We start from the raw sequence: 15,953 nt of genomic DNA on the forward strand, positions 1-15,953 counted from the left end.
GTATGACTGCTGTAAATACAGTGCAAGGCATCTCTTACAAAGCAGTCCACACTTTGTTACAAGACTTAGTTAACAATAAAAGCAGTCGCATTTTAAACCATGCATTATGATTGATTTATCCAGACAAATTAAACCATGAAGAAGTTTTGGTCTTCCGAGTAACGCAATTATTTATTATGTAGTCTGTGATCTGCAATATATTGTCTGGATAATAAATGTTCATTATGACTTGACCATAGAAAAACATGTTTGGAAAACATGTCTGGTACAACTTCATCAATCATGTCTGTTTAGACTATTGTTAAAGTTGTAAAACTGTCCATTCCCTCTCACGGCCAGTGCTTCATCAAACTCCAGATGTGGCGTCGCAATAGTACAATGCAACAATGTTACAGTAGAAACCGCTGTAATTAAACTAGGAGGTATCTTGTTTCAGGCGGCTTTCTATTGGTTGATTTAGTGATGCGCGGCGCTGATTTGCTGCGGAGAAAAGCTGAGCTTCGTCAAAGCGGCTGTCAGACCGCAGCTCGGCCAGATGGGCTCCTGCTCCGAGAGGGAGGAGAGCAGACTGAGCAGACACATCGACTCTGAAAAGTTGTGAATCTTTGGAATTAGCGTTCTGCTCGGGATTAATGTCAAAACAAATGCAAAGGTGAATATCATTATTATTATAGCAATTATTATTAGCTACTACTATTATCCTACATATTAGGAAGTGTAATAACGGACGAATAAAGCCCATCACTTACCTGATGCCAATTTCTTTCTTTTTTTATTTGCAGGTAATAAAACCGAATCTTCAAATTCACCAAAGACACAGACACTCAAGAGCAATGGTAAGTCTTTTTTTGTACTTCCATATAATCGAAAATCTTTGTAAATGTATTGTTCAAGGCGCAGTGGCCAGCTAATTGAGTGTGCAAATCATTGCTTAGGACCCTCAACAGAAATATTTTGTAGAGTGGTTTTACGCACATGGTAAAGTTTTGAACCGAAAGGCACATTATGCACGTTTATTGCTGTTTTTTTTTAAGCCAGAAAAAAGCAGTGAGCAATTGTTGTAATCTTAGTTGTGGTTCTGTTCTTATTGACTTTCTATCTTTCTTGACTGTTATTGGCATCCTGGTCGTTGATAGTTTTTGTAAAAGTTGTTGGAAGTGCTTTAATCCCTCAAGACACAGTTTGTTAAACTGACCTGTGCAGGCCAAATGCATGTATACAACTGGGTGAATCACATCTCCCTGGTGTTGTGTGCAGCAGACCAAGAAGATCAAGACATTGTGAATGGTGCATATGACTGTGGAGTCCCTCAGATAAGTCTCCCTTAGGGGCCAAATGGTTCAGCACCCACAGCTGTGATAACATCACCGCATTGTGACTGGTGTCCTTACTACTCCAACCTGAAGGCGGGCAGAGACACGCATTGCATGAGCTTAACTAACATGCTATAATAATTTGGAGAAACTGAAAAAGTGTTAGAGGTGAAAGTAAAATATATGTTGAGCTGTTTTTTTTTTATTGCGGGCAAGTTGTTTATTTTTTAAGAGTAGGAACTTGTTACAGGAAAGGGTTTAGTATTGTTTCATTTTCACAAAGATTGAGTGGCGTTGATGAAAAATGGTACAAAAAGATGGAGCTTACAGAAAGTGGATTGCATCTCAAGCTTGGATGATGGTATGATTCACAATTAGTAACACATGATCTTCCGTTGTATAATTTCAAAATGGTGTTGTCATTTCCGGATTCATAATGTGGGCCAATTCCACAACATCCTGTGGTTTACAGGAGTCCAGAGAGGATATGTGCTTCTGCACTCCTCTAAGATTCAGCTCTACTTTGTTCAAACATCCTCTCTAGTTTTAGGAAGCGAGGAGAGTTTCCCTGTATTAAATCTGCATCCTGTTCTCAGAGCTCTGAGCTTTTCATAGAGCATACTGCAAGGAATCCTCTCCATAAAGCTGCTCTGAGGTTTGTCAGGAATGCCTGACTTGTTATATGGCCGAACAGCAGAGTGATCTCAGCTGGTAAAAATCTTATTGGCCCAGTTCTGGAAATAACATAGGGAACTGTTCAAGCCTCAGACAGAACCAGACAGGGCTTGATGGGATGTGTTGGAAGAGGGCCTAACTGCTGCTATTTTCAGTAGTCAACCATATGTTTTTTACTGAAAGTTGTTTTGACAGAAATGCAATTTTAAAATAGACCTTGCAGAAAACCTGGCTATCATACTATAAAGCAAGGAATCTCTGTCTGTATGTGTGTCCTTCGCATATCTCGAGAACTGTTCGTCCGATCTATTTCACACCGGCGTATTGCTGGGGACCAAAGGACGTGCAGTGTCGGATTGGACACGCAACACGTTCAATATTAATAAACTTTGAATTAACAAGTGAACAGTGGGGCGGGGCGAACAGCGCTCTGTGCAGCAGTGGGGTTCAAAGCGAACGGGCACTGCACTAGTATCTCTAACTCTTTGTGTCTCTTTCTCATTGTGTAGCTGTGTCTGGGGGATTCTAATGACTGCCTTCGAGACCATATGCACTACATGATGAGATCCCTACAGGACCTGAAGCAGATGAGCAGACCGAGGCCACTGAGTGAACCGTGCGCTCGCTCCTTCGCCAGGACACGACTCTGCCAACAGAAGATGCAGCAAGAGCGGCTCACACGTCTACGCATTTCTGAGGCCAGTGAGGCCAGCACCTATGACTCTGCCTGCTGCCTGGCCAGCCCCCTGGAGGAGGAGGAAGAGGAGCAAGGGCATGAGCGGTTGGCACAGTGCTCCCCCAGCAGTGAAAAGAGCCTGGACTTTGACTCTGGCTACTCTGAGGCTTCTTGGCAGGACGAAGGTGTGGTGCTCAGGAGAACCAGAAATGTGCGAGTCTCTTCTTCCGCCTGCCTCCGCACTAACAGGGGACCTTCTGGCCGCATCCGGCCCAAATCCACCTCGGACGCTTGTCTGGAGCGCTGGACCTCATTTGAGGCCAGTGACCCAGAGGACTGGACAACATCACTGCTGAGCCGCAGCAGGAACAGACAGCCTCTGGTTCTGGGGGACAACAGCTTTGCTGACCTTATAAAGAACTGGATGGACCTTCCCGAGTGTCCTGAGCCAGCAGAACTGAAGCCCAGTGCGGGCCGGCGCCTTGCCAAGGACCTTTTGGTCAACATGCGCAGGAAACTGGCAGGGATGTCGAAAAGTGTGGAGGTGAGGCCAAGGCCAGCAGACTCCATCAGGGTCAGCAGGGCTGCAGAGGCTCCCAAACGCATGTCCTGTCCTGTGGGTTTCCAGGCTCTGAAGCCTTTCTTTCATCAATCCCACACAGGCCTAAATGAAATGGACACTGACTTCTACCAGTTCACTGCTCTCATGAAGACGGGCAGCCGACAACCCATCATATGCAATGACATCATTGGATACATCTGAGTGATGCTATAACTACGGACTGACCTTTTTTTTCCACAAATTTATATGCGACTATTCTAATTACATAATTGGCTTATGTGTCCACAATGTTAATGCTGTTACAATAAAAGTTTCTGTGTTTAATGAAATGCCAAAATTTGGACTGCGATAAAAGCCATAAAAATCGAATTATTCAAGCGGCTGTCTGTCATTTTGTTTGTGTGTATATTCATATTTCAAGCTTCATAATCAAGTCCTTCATGATATGTGGTGCTGCAGGGACAGGAATGTCTACCAAAGTTACCAATGTAATATTTTGTGTCATCTTTTGAGTTCAATCAGTCATCTGTTGAGAGTGACAGTGATTAGCAAGTGAGATCACATGACAAAACACTTCATTACAAGTACTGTTTTTATAAGCTGTTAAAGTGCAGATGTTATTGATGGATATTATATACAAGAATAATGGTCATCAACATCTCAGTCCAATACCGCTAAGCTGTGTAACATTAAAATTGGAAATGGAATGAATGATTTTTACTATTGTATGCTAATAGATATAAACGGGGGGTTGGGTATAGTCATCATTGTCAAGCATGTACGTAAATGGAACTATTTCAAAGTTTGTGCCATTTGCAGCTTCTGTTCTTATAGCCAGAGGGAAGTGAAGTCTAAAATCAGTACACACACAGATTTAACGTGGTTCCTCATTGAAAGAAACACATTTATTGCATTGTTGTCCAAACAGAATTCAATCACAAATTACATCATTCAATCACATGCCCAATCACAAAGTAATTATAAAAGAAATCTACAAGTAATAGCAGTGATCATTTCACAACCCTTGCTCAGATGTTAACTGAGGATTCTGCATGAAGAGTCAAATGGGGGAGGACTGGGATATTTAAGAGATGACAGCATGTCAATGTGAGGGTCCAAAATGAAACTCGTAGTGAAGTTATGGTCCCTCAGAAACGAGGCAGAACAGATATGAAAGCCATCTGAGGACAGACTGAGGCCATGTTGATTACTCTGCTTCTTCAGCCCGATGAGCTCATGCCTGGATTGATCCTTCAGGGAGGGATGGGGGACGTGTGTGTGTGCGTGTTTGGAGCGGGATTTGGACAAGACAGCTGCGTCCAGATGGCAAGAGCACCCCAAATCATCAAAACACTGTACCCACTGTGCCAACTGCCTGTTCTCCCTGCACCCCCTCATCATCATGCTCAGCCTGACCTGAATTAGACCATGAAGCCAGTCCAGCACTGCCCCGGCAGCGCCAGCTCGTCTAATCCATATGCCTTGGCACACATCTCCACAACCTCTTAGCCTGACCTCCCAAAAGCAGAGACGACTTATATGCAAATCAAAAGGAAAGTTTGCAAACACAACTTCAGCATTTGCCATATCTGGCAAAACTGATACGAAAAAAAAAATACTGAAGTGATTATGGTTTGCCAAGGATAGGATTCACATCACCATATTAGTCTAGAATGGTATGGTACGGTGTGAATAACAGACTAGACTGTGTGAACCAGGATGGTGCTCACAGGTTGCAGATCACAGGTCCTTACAAGGCATTTGGCAGCACAGCAGTGGATAGTGGATGATTAAACAACATATCATGCCATGGAATTCTTCATTTTAAATTATTAGCGTGGTAAATGTTAAAACCTATTTCATTATGCCAGTACAATGATTTAAAAAATATTTGTGGAATGAAAGAAAAGGAATAGCTACAGTAGATTGGTGCTGGAGAAGATAATGTAAATATCAAGCTTGGTAAACATGAATGAAAACATCAAAATTGGGTTGTTTTTTTAATTGATCTGACGTTCCGAGAGTGTTGGGTTGGCTTTGTCAGGTTGAAGCAGTTGCATGTGAAACCTGCTGCTGATGACATCACCAGAGCAGGTACCTGATCGGTGGGACTTTCTCACAGTCCTCATCTTCAGCAAACGAGGGGAAGATTTCCAGCATCTGCTTGTGTTGAGGAATCTCTGCCTTGGTCACCAACCTCACCACATCAGACACACTGAAAAAAAAACCAAAAAACCAAAAAACAATACATTCTTTGTCTGTCTTGGCACACATGTTCAATTATTACATAACAAGGGGGGAAAGTATGGGAAAAAGCATCAATATCGACTTTACTCAGTAAAAAGTATAACATATAAGCTTATTATTTATGCTAATGGCACCAAATATCCTTTCATCAACTAGAAGCATAAAGATGGCGGCCTGGTTTGACGTTATGCCACAGTACAACGCACTGAAATGTCCATGTCTGCTCTTCTCGGAAAGTTTTTACCACCAGTTCCTCTGCACAGGCCCAACACAGGAAGCTTGGGGCAAGGCACAACTGCTCAGGATGTGACTACTGCAGAGGGCATTTGTCATGTGGGGCCTGCTGTCCACTTGGCCAGCCCTCTGCCTGCTATCCTCTCCCCCTATAGCTTCATCTAACCAGAACATCAACACCAGCTCCTCATAGACTTGAGCATCAAAAAAACAGTCAAGAAAGACATACTCACAAACAGTCTAAAGATGAACATGAAGGAGATAAGGGGTGAAAAGCCTCACAGTGAGAATAAAGAAAAGAATGAATAATAATCATAGATTCAGGAGAGAAAACAACATATTTAAATCTAGTGGGTAACCTAGTTGAGATTAGTCTGATTCTTACAATTCTGCCCTTCCTCATGAAACCAAAACATCCCCTGAGGATCCATATTTATGCTCTGACTGACTTTGACTGATGGGGATAATTCATAGCACGAGCTCAGTGATTCATTTCAAACACCCTTGGGGTTATGAAATGTTGCTTTAATGTGCTGCAGTATTAAACAGGGGGCAAGCCCAAACAGCATGGCCTCTGAGACGCTGAGCGAAAAACTACTTTAACTCTTTCTGCTCTTGTCCTCAACAAACAGAAGGAAACTTGAGGAGGAGTAGCCTGAGTCTCAATCACCAGTGTTCAGTGAAGCATGTGGATGTGTCAACAAGCTCTCTCCTCACAGACTCAGAGGAAACACCTCATCCTGCCATTAGCCTCTAAATAAACAAAGGGAGGCTGCTTATTGTGTGTTTATAACACGATTATTTATTTGTGCATGTGTGCGTGCGTGTGTGTCAATGTGCCCTCACGTTAACCTTTTTTGCCCAGTTATTTTCGCACCAGAATAGTTTTCTCAAACACAGACACTGTAAAAAAGCAAGAGAATTATATCTTTCTTTGACCAGGCATACCTCTGCTTAAGCCTCTCCTTATGATCATAGCCAGCATCATATAAGAGAGCAGTCCCGTGAAAGAGACAGGTGACCTCCAAGCTATATTTGTCCTGCACAAAGAGAAGAATTGCATTAAATTTGCAATATAACACAAAATAACAAAGGCATAAAATGAGATGAGGATGGAGTATTGTCTGTACACATTATGCAGAGGTTATTTCTACAGAGACAGCAGTTAAGGCAGCTCATGTGTGGAGACGACCTGTGGCCTCAAACAACCTCAGCAGCTCAGGAAGCTCTGCAGTGTCTCTACAAACAAACCGGTAGATCCTGGCCAGTCAAAGGTTAAAAGAAACCTGGAGCAAATGCGATGAGGTCCATGCATAAAACAGACTATGAGTGATGTGTTGAGACATTTCTGTTGCAACTGACCTGCGTTGTATGGACTATAAATATAAAGACAATGTCCTAGAGAGGATACTGTATGTGGTGTGTGTGAGTGTGTAGTGCCCTATAGGTGTGAATGGTAAGTGTGAACTGGCCAGTCATTGTAAATCATGGGCATTGTGTGCACAGGAGGAAGCAGGACAGGTTTGAAAAAAAAAAAAAAAAAAATCATGCACAGCAAACAATGCCAAAAAATTAGCACTCAGTAGTGCTGGCTTCAATCATGTCCATAGAGCTGAGAGTAGTCTGTATGTGTGTATGTGTGTATGGGTGCGTGCATGTGTGTGTGTTCGTGCTGAGTGGGGAGTGAAGCTGCACCTTAATATACTGGAGCAGATCTCCCAGGGTCATTTCCTGCTGACCGCCACGTCTGCCTTCAACCAGGAAGTCATCCCACGGGGTGTACTCCTTTCCTGCAACCTGCCGATAGACACAATGCATACACCGCCACATCCGCACGCACGCACACAGACACACAGACACACACGCACACACACACACACACACACACACACAGTGTTGAGAGATTGCTATGAGAGATGGGCAGCAAATGTTCATTTGATCACTGGGTCCATAACAGCAGTCATGGAGACTCACAGACAGAGAGACAGTGTTTTTCACCATCGTGTTAGAGAGCAGCTGAGGCCAATCAGCAGCCCTCTAGAAAGCTGGAGTACAGGCCCAAACACAGGCTGCAAGGGCAAGAAGCTGCTTCCCCTGGGAGCATCTAATATATGGATGAGTCTCTTGCTTTGCTCAAGTTTGCTTCCATACTGTGTTTGAATTCCTCTCCAAAAATATTGTTACTTTTGACAGCTATCACGCAATCATCCTGCAGAAGTAATTTAGCTGGCCAAGTCAATGTAGTGTCAGCGTGCTGTTGGGGCAGGTGATACAAGTACAACCTGAGTAAAGTTGAAGAATGTAGCTAATAAAACCTGCAACTCTGCGAATATAAATGTGCTGCTCTAGGCTGTGAAATAACAACATAGGAATTTTTCCAGACACCTTGCCAGATTGCACATCAAATGGCTGCAGTTATAAGCTTTTAGTGAGAGCTGTAGGGGCGATTTTTCCTTCAGCGTTTCCTGTAGCAGTTTGAATCCTCCATTTTATACAGTCACACTGTAAATCCGACCGTTAGACTTGAACAGTTGACTCAGACCAGGGGATGAGAGTGGAAACACATGTATGGCTGTTCTTTAACATGCCCAGTCTGTCTACAAATCCAGCCCTACCACCACATCCCCTTTTACTGCTGTGTATGCGTCAATGGTCTGAATATTCAACAGAGATAAGATTTCGACCAAGACTGCAACATGCTAAAGTAAACCAAAAGCAGCAGTTTGTGTGTTGTTTTCCATGAATAGTTAATGCACATTCAATCAGCCAGACTGCAATAGGAACACAATCAAAAAGGGGGCTCTGCTGATATCAATGACTTATGTTTTTCCATCAATAGCTTGAGTGTCTTTTACCCATCAAGACCGGATGGCAAGAACATAGTGATGAGAGGGCCTTGTGAATCTAAAAGGAGCTTAACAAACTTGGACAATCATTGTGAAAACAATAGTAACTCTACAAACAGTTAATCCATCTCTTTCTCCTGCCTGCACTGGGCCCACTGTCACCCTACAGCAATGCTGCCTTAGACCCCTCGGATCTCATGAGATCAGATTTGGGGACTGGTGACCCCACAGAGTATCAGCTTCCTCTAAATCACTGTTCCTATAGGATCTACCACTGATCTTGAAACACAAAGACAGAATGCAGAGTCCTAAAACCCACACTGATCCATTTAAACCTCTGCAAACATAAACACTGCCTGTTTCTGCTGTCGTTGGCCAGATATTGCAGTTTCAGAGCATCACATGACACCATGTGTTTACCATAACATCATAATCCACCGTGCAGGTCTAGGGGGGAATACATCACCTGACCAGAAATGGGCCAGGATCCCTTACATGCAGATGATATGTCAAAATATGTCACCTAGTTAGACGGCCTTGCTTGCACAGGCACTGTCTAGAGTGAGGGAGGTTGTGACAGATCAAAACTTGGCCTGAGATGTGAATACCAAAACTCCTGCTAAACCTGGGTCCAATTATCTCTGCTCCAGCAGCCAAGGGGAACAGTCCGACTAGCCCACACTACTCCCACCACTTATAGGGCTTGGGGTTATGGAGACACACTCGCATGCTTCTCCTCAAGCCTTGCTGGGTGTCTGGGTCCCATGTCCCGCTTCCGAGACAATGCACGTCTTGTCTGCAAGATGCACGTCTTACTCCAGCTTCATTTAAGTTTGTACAGAGCGAATTATCAGTGCAGGCTCATACTTTCATTGGCAAACCAGAACAGAGACTCGAGCTTGAAGTACTTATGGCACAAAAGAGCATTATGTGAAGCAATAGAAACATCAGTAAAAAGACTATAAAATAGACTGCCTTCTTGAGCTTTTCCAGAGAATGGTCCCATGGTCCCATGCCAGTGTTTTTCATTAGGGCTTTTGTGTGTAGATGTAGATTTGACACAATGTAAACCAGGCAGGCAGGCTATTTTTACTCTACTCCCCTCCCTTCCTCTCCCTCTCATATCTGTCGCACAACTCCAGCAGGAACCTAAAGCCAATCAACTACCCCATCAGTCTGTATGCAGACCAGAGCGACGTCATCCGTTCACCGCTCTGGCAGGGCAGAAAAATAAGACTGCTGGAAACCAAGCTGGCTGCTGGAAACAATTACAAAGCTTTTGAAGTTTCCCACATCCCCAACTATCTTTTTGTTAAGGAATTTCCATAATAGAAAACAAAAATCTCCCAGCTAAACCATTATCTCTGAAAAGCACAAATATTAATTTGCGGGGTTTTTTTTTTTCCTTTTCGTTTTTTTTATCTCAGCGCTACATCTGAGCAATTACCAGTATTGAATCAGTATTTTTATGCTTTATCCACTCTGGGACCAATATTTTAATAAACCCTGCATTTGTAAGACCATTGTGCTGCAGGTGGACACTGCTTTACCACCCAAAGAGCACTAAGTAGGAAGAGTTGGCTAGTAATGTATGACATCCTTACCCAGTGATTAATATTGGGTAAGGATATCCTGAGGTTGGCACTGAGCATCAAAAAAGACTAGTTACTGGTAAAATCCTGTAATATATGGATGAGAAGCTGCCTAAAACTAGACTAGAGAAACACAAGATAGTCTCTCCTGTCATTCTGGCTTGAGGAAGCCTTATTTATTTAGTTACTTAATGTTGGACAAGAGTGTGCTGCTGTCAAATACTATACTGTCTCACTGGGGTGTCTAGAGATCCAGAGCCCTGTTTGGACATAAAGCAGCACTGGGAATCAAGACCGGGGTTGCTGAGAACCAAAGGATCCTGCTGAACTGAGCTGTGTTTGACTTAAAAGGATGAGGATCAGACAAACTGCCACTTCATGGGCCTGAGAGGGATAAAGTCGCAGTGGCAGACATACAAGTTTATATTCTGTCTACTCTGTTGCTGGAGGACAGCCAAAACTCTCATCTGCTGTCCATGATAGTAGGCATTATAAATGGGGCTCTGAACTTCTCCTAAAACATAATCCAATTGGGCTTGCCAAAACAATAAAGAAATACCATGACATTTATACATTTGGTCTGCTGTTCTCTTCACCACTGCACCTGTCATATTTTTAGCCCCGTGACAGCAGGCGCTCTAAGGATCGCAATGTCGGTCAATTGGTCGGCCACTCTGTTCACCACTTTTGGTCACATGGGTGAAAGTATGCCGCAGGGAGTTAGATCGCAGAATCGGGAGACCGGAGTTCGATTCCCGGCAGGGACGCTTCCACAAAATTCAATGTCGCCGGGCTATTAGACTCTCAGTGTTATTCATTGACACTTCAGATAATTAAGAACTGGTTCTTCTGAATGTTTGCAATCCTAATGGAAAACGATCCGTAGCAAGTAGCTGTAAAGTTACAGCTAGAAACAAATAATAAATAGTTCTATTTCTTTACTCAGAGGGATTGCTAACGGTGCAAGCCACTTCTTGGATATATGTCATTTTACAAACTTTGTTTTGTACATATTTGAACAAGAGACCATATTCTTCATTATAGTTTCAAATAGGTCAACACATCCACGTCTTCTTTCATTGTTTCCACTAATGAGAACTGGCCTTGTGTGCATGGAACATTCTCTCAGAGCTGCAGTTCCCCACAGCTGACGTGCTGCCAATATGCACTTCAGGCTGCTTCCTCTCTGCTGACAGGAAGCCGGGTGCTGAGACTCTCCTGCTCTTCCTGAAAAAGGCAGAGCTTAGGCAGTAGTTGCTTCCAGGAAAAAATAACTAACCCATCATAAAATCAGCTATTATTGTCTAAAGATACACATACATCCACACATACACACAAATAATGGAGTTGTATTTATTTATTTATTTTTATTCTGGATAATTGTCACCTAGCTAATCAATCCCCCAAAGGATATTTATTGTTAAGAGATTTATAATGTTATTAAAAGTGCTTTACAACTAAAATGTATCATTATTAGTATTTTTCTGTATTCAAGAGAATTAGGAGGCATTACCAGGACTGTTAACAACTCTTCATCATCACAGGACCTGATAAACAACAACACACTCTTATGATGACAAGGCCTACTGATTAATGGAACCCAAAAATAGATGCCTCTGACCGCAGATATAAATGTTAACTCAACATAGGCCACACGGGACGTTGAGAGGGCATGGGAACATACGGGAAGCCTGAGTTCAGCCATTGAGTCCAGTGAACCTGGCTCCCTGGCTGATAAGGAGGTAGAACAAATCCCAGTCTCATTCTCTGTCAGGGAGCACAGTCATGCTGGCCATTTTGCCCAGACCACTGTAGCTGGAGTGTAATCATAATGCAAGGGTGCGATCTTGCCCTTTAACACAATGGAGCATTCTGGGAGACAGGAAGCTGGGATCAGAGGGCAAACCCTGATAAGTCCTCCTCCCTGCAGCACGCTACAAGAAATGGCGATTTCACACTCCTGCCTCAGCTACATAATCTGGCCAGAATCCCAACAGTGGAAACATTTTTATAACCCACAGTGGCTAGAGGGCTGTTTCTTCAAAGGCAACCGTTTTCCTTAGGAGGGCCTCAAAGAGAGGCAGATGTAGCGGGATCTGTGTGGTCTTTTAGATCATATTTTGATCTTAATTCCTCAGCTTCAACTTCTCTTTCTTTATGCAGACAATCCATCTGGTAACTTTTCGCTGAGGTCTCATTTCTTAGTTTAGTCCTGTGCTTAAAAGTCAAGTGGCATTTATTAACTATTAACCTATGGCAGTGATTTTGCTGATTACTGTACATACAGTGTACTGAAATGCATGCAGAGCTGCAAAGTTATTATTATGCAGGCAAAGCACCATGGCTAGTTATTTTAAGTGTATTGGTGGAATGCAATATTGTGATACAATATAGAAATAAAGCACTTAGTTTGTGATTTTTTTTTTTTACTGGGTGGAAGGTAGTCTAAGTCTAACAATCTTCCTTATATAATGCTACACTAATGATATGTAAAAAATCAGTATTAGTCCTTTATCTTCATTCTGTAATGAATAAGATGTGTATATCTATTGTGTGATTCAGATGGTTTTACTAAACCATACTTACAAGGGACAGGTGTTTCCAACAGAATTTACATTACATAAAGTCTTAGATAACATTTAGATAAACAATATTCTCACAGTATTCTCACAGTATTCTCACAAAATTCAGGAAATACCTTTCGTCTTTCCACTGACCACTGCATTGACTGGCAAACATAAGTGGACGATCAATTTCCTCTTTTCCCTATTGACTATATCATTGCAGTATTAAAAAGTCTCCACTGACGTCACTCCTACAGCACAGAGCCAGTGGTGATATGTCAGTGATGCAGCCAATAACCGCTCGACATCACTGACAGGCCGTGGCTGTAAAAAGTCAGCGAGGTCACCAGGTTGCTTCTGGACATTGTAACATGTCCAAAACTGGAACTGCTTGTTAGAAAATGAATTGAAGAACTTTTACATTCAGTTAAGCAATTTCAGTGCTTACAGTAATAATTTAATATTCCCATATCCCCATGAAATGTCCATGGGTGCTGTCTCTCTGTATAAAAATTCTGTCCACCATTCACTGTCAGTGGTCTTTTTTGATATTCAGCCTCACTGAAATCAGTCGTCTTGGCTCGCTTGTTTCTAGATTTGAGACAAACTTGTTCATGTTCTTAAATCTACACTAAACCACCCAAGATCATAGTAATATCATATGTGAAGTGAATTTGCCCTTTAACCCATTACCCAAAAAGCAGTAAACCTACATCTTCTGGTGTATTTTTGTTAATGTTGTTGACTGTATGGCCTTTTTACACAGGGACAACAGTACTGTCATGTAAAATACGCCCTTTGTCTGTATTGGGAAAGTCATCTACCTGATCACTATTGATCATCATTCTTTGGATTGCTGAGAAGAGACAGATGGCTGGGCCTAAAACCCTCCACCTCCAACTGCTCAACCCTGTCTACTGCAATTATCAATGAGCCGGCCTGGCACCCAAGGGACTAGACGGGATACTAGTCTTACATACTGCCAATGCAAGAGAGATATTAAAAGGTAGTAAAGATGCTCAGGATTTTACCTTATCCACAATAAATTGTTAAATTATACCAGCTCTGGGTAGAGGAGGAACCACAGAGGGAGTGGCAGCTGAGCCGTATGCAGGCACTTCTCAAGAGAGTGCCGAGTTTGACACACAGACTAAAAGCAGCCTGTTCCTTTTGAAAGGCCTCCATTGACGTGTAAAACAGCAAACAGAATCTCAAAGTGATTGTCTTTCAAATGAGAAGATAACAGCACTCCACCTGACTGAAATGACCTGGGGCAGAAGGACTAAGTCAATAAAACCCTCCCCTTACAAATGGGCCACTGACAGGTTGGAGCCTGTAGAGACACTCAGAGACACAAATGGCTGAGACAGACTCACTGTTATAAAGCAATGAATTATCATCAAAATGCTTCAAAGTGACTTACCCTGATGATCACAACGAAAGGCCTTTAATTATGATAATCAGTGGTGCAGTGTTATCTCTATATTCATCACCCACATTTATAATGTATGCAGTTACACTTTATTTATGCAAAATGGTTGAGAGGCTAGTCCATATTTTAGGATAGAATGATACACTGATATAACCCAGAAAGTGAGATCCTGTATAGCATGAGGCATGAGCATGACCCAGATGCTGCAAGAGTTTGTGGTTCGATTCCCACTGGTGCCACCCATACTAAAAATGTGTTCATGTGGTAGTGGAAGGCTCTTTGGATAAAAGTGTCTTTAGTGTCACTAAATTTTATTTGTAAATGCAATATGATAATGCAGTCACAATAAAGAGATAATCTCTGCAAATGGCTCATTCAATGGTATCAACTGAACAGCAGCTTAAACTGTACACAGTAGCCTTTGTTGCTACAACCCAGTTTGTATTGATCAGCTCCTGTAACAACCAAAGGTCACACTCTTTGGATGCATCATGTAATGCATGACGGAATGATGTAACCCATCCATGTATTGGCACCGGAGCCAGACTGTTATTGATATCTGCAGTTCAATATGATGTTCAACTCTTGTAAATAGTTGTGCACTGCAAGCATATCTGATGTTGGGCGCACACACAAATAATACAGTATGCCATCTGATTGGTCGGTACATTGATTCCTGAGACTGAAAAACATGAGACAGCTAAAAATGTTGGCACAAGGAGGGGGGTTGGATTTTGAACTGCATCTACCCATATGCACCTGAGGAAATATTCCTTGCTTTAGAAATAGCAATAGCAATGAACTGTATTGAAACATTGCAATTACTTTAATAGGGAGGAAATGACTGGGTTGGAGCAACAGTGAGCAGTGTGTTGGTATAAATACCCAGGAGTCCATGAGGTAAGGAGAGGAAACGTTAATCACCCATGTCTGATTGCTCTGGTTGCCACTTCAGAGTGGCAAGTGAAATAGCCATGTAACCACCAGTCAGGGTTTGGGGTTCGAGGCATCAAGACCGTTCACAAGACATGAAGGAAAGGGAGAGGAAAATGGTGAAAAGAAAAAGGGAGTAAAAAGAGGCAGATGATGCAAAACAAAATGTTGGAATTTTAGGGGGGAAAAAAAGAGAAACAATATGACCACGAGGCTGTTTTACAGTGAGCTGAAACCAACTTATCTTAAGTCTTACTACTTAAATTCCTTCCCTGTGGCAGGTCAAGCCACACCATACCAAACCAGACCAAGCAGGAAATGAGGGAATCCACTGAGACCCGGGTGACACAACACAGGAAGGCGACTTTGGGAAAACTCCTGACCTGAGAGGTGGTGCCTGCCTCCCTGCTCTATTAACAAGGAACCTGGGGGATTGCTGAAGTCTGTGTCGGGGTCAGGTCGCCCAAAAACAACAGAAATGGTATCATGAAACGCACATTGTAACGACACTGAGGAGAAATAAATTATATACAAAGGGAAACGTCATGTTCTTTTCTAGACACACACACCTGTGCAAGAATTCTGTGAGTGTTTACTGTGCGTCTTTGTATCCGTTTAAGTCTCAAAGCAACAAAATGATTTCCTGCATTATATAATGTCTTGTAACTGTTTTGCTCAGTTTTAAACAATTTCCAAAGTGTATTGTGTTGTCTCCTCTGCCACTTTGTTTTCCCACTGACATAATTCCCACCTAGAAGCTCATCACTGTATTTTTGTGTAGTGATAATTTCAGATCATGATTGGCTGACAGTAGCAGCTCTCCAGATTCAAATGCTGCAAAGTTGCTTTAAGGAGTTGTTTAGGGACGAGTGCCAATTG

The 15,953-nt window shown here is 42.5% G+C and overlaps 2 protein-coding genes across 2 annotated transcripts in view; one reads left to right on the forward strand and one right to left on the reverse strand.

Annotated features, from left to right (window-relative positions):
- The first annotated feature begins 528 nt into the window (after positions 1–528).
- LOC139642900 (PAK4-inhibitor inka2-like) lies at positions 529–3,896 on the forward strand. Its single transcript, XM_071517954.1, has 3 exons — positions 529–652; positions 783–836; positions 2,498–3,896. Exons 2-3 carry the CDS (start codon positions 834–836, stop codon positions 3,425–3,427), a joined length of 933 nt encoding a protein of 310 aa, XP_071374055.1. The 5' UTR covers positions 529–652; positions 783–833; the 3' UTR covers positions 3,428–3,896.
- Positions 3,897–4,083: 187 nt separating this feature from the next.
- The window catches only part of uba7 (ubiquitin-like modifier activating enzyme 7), a 36,495-nt gene continuing 24,625 nt past the window's right edge, over positions 4,084–15,953 (reverse strand). Inside the window, exons 22-24 of the mRNA XM_071517930.1 lie at positions 7,403–7,504; positions 6,656–6,747; positions 4,084–5,441 (exon numbers count right to left, since the gene is read on the reverse strand). Coding sequence (XP_071374031.1) covers positions 5,309–5,441; positions 6,656–6,747; positions 7,403–7,504 — 327 coding nt within the window. The 3' untranslated portion in view covers positions 4,084–5,308. The remainder of the gene's footprint in view (positions 5,442–6,655; positions 6,748–7,402; positions 7,505–15,953) is intronic.

This window comes from Centroberyx affinis, unplaced genomic scaffold, assembly GCF_046629955.1.
Source record: "Centroberyx affinis isolate AG114_WGS23_722 - 3 ecotype Tasmania unplaced genomic scaffold, CSIRO-AGI_Caff_v1 ptg000543l_1, whole genome shotgun sequence".
NCBI classification, from domain to species: domain Eukaryota; kingdom Metazoa; phylum Chordata; class Actinopteri; order Beryciformes; family Berycidae; genus Centroberyx; species Centroberyx affinis.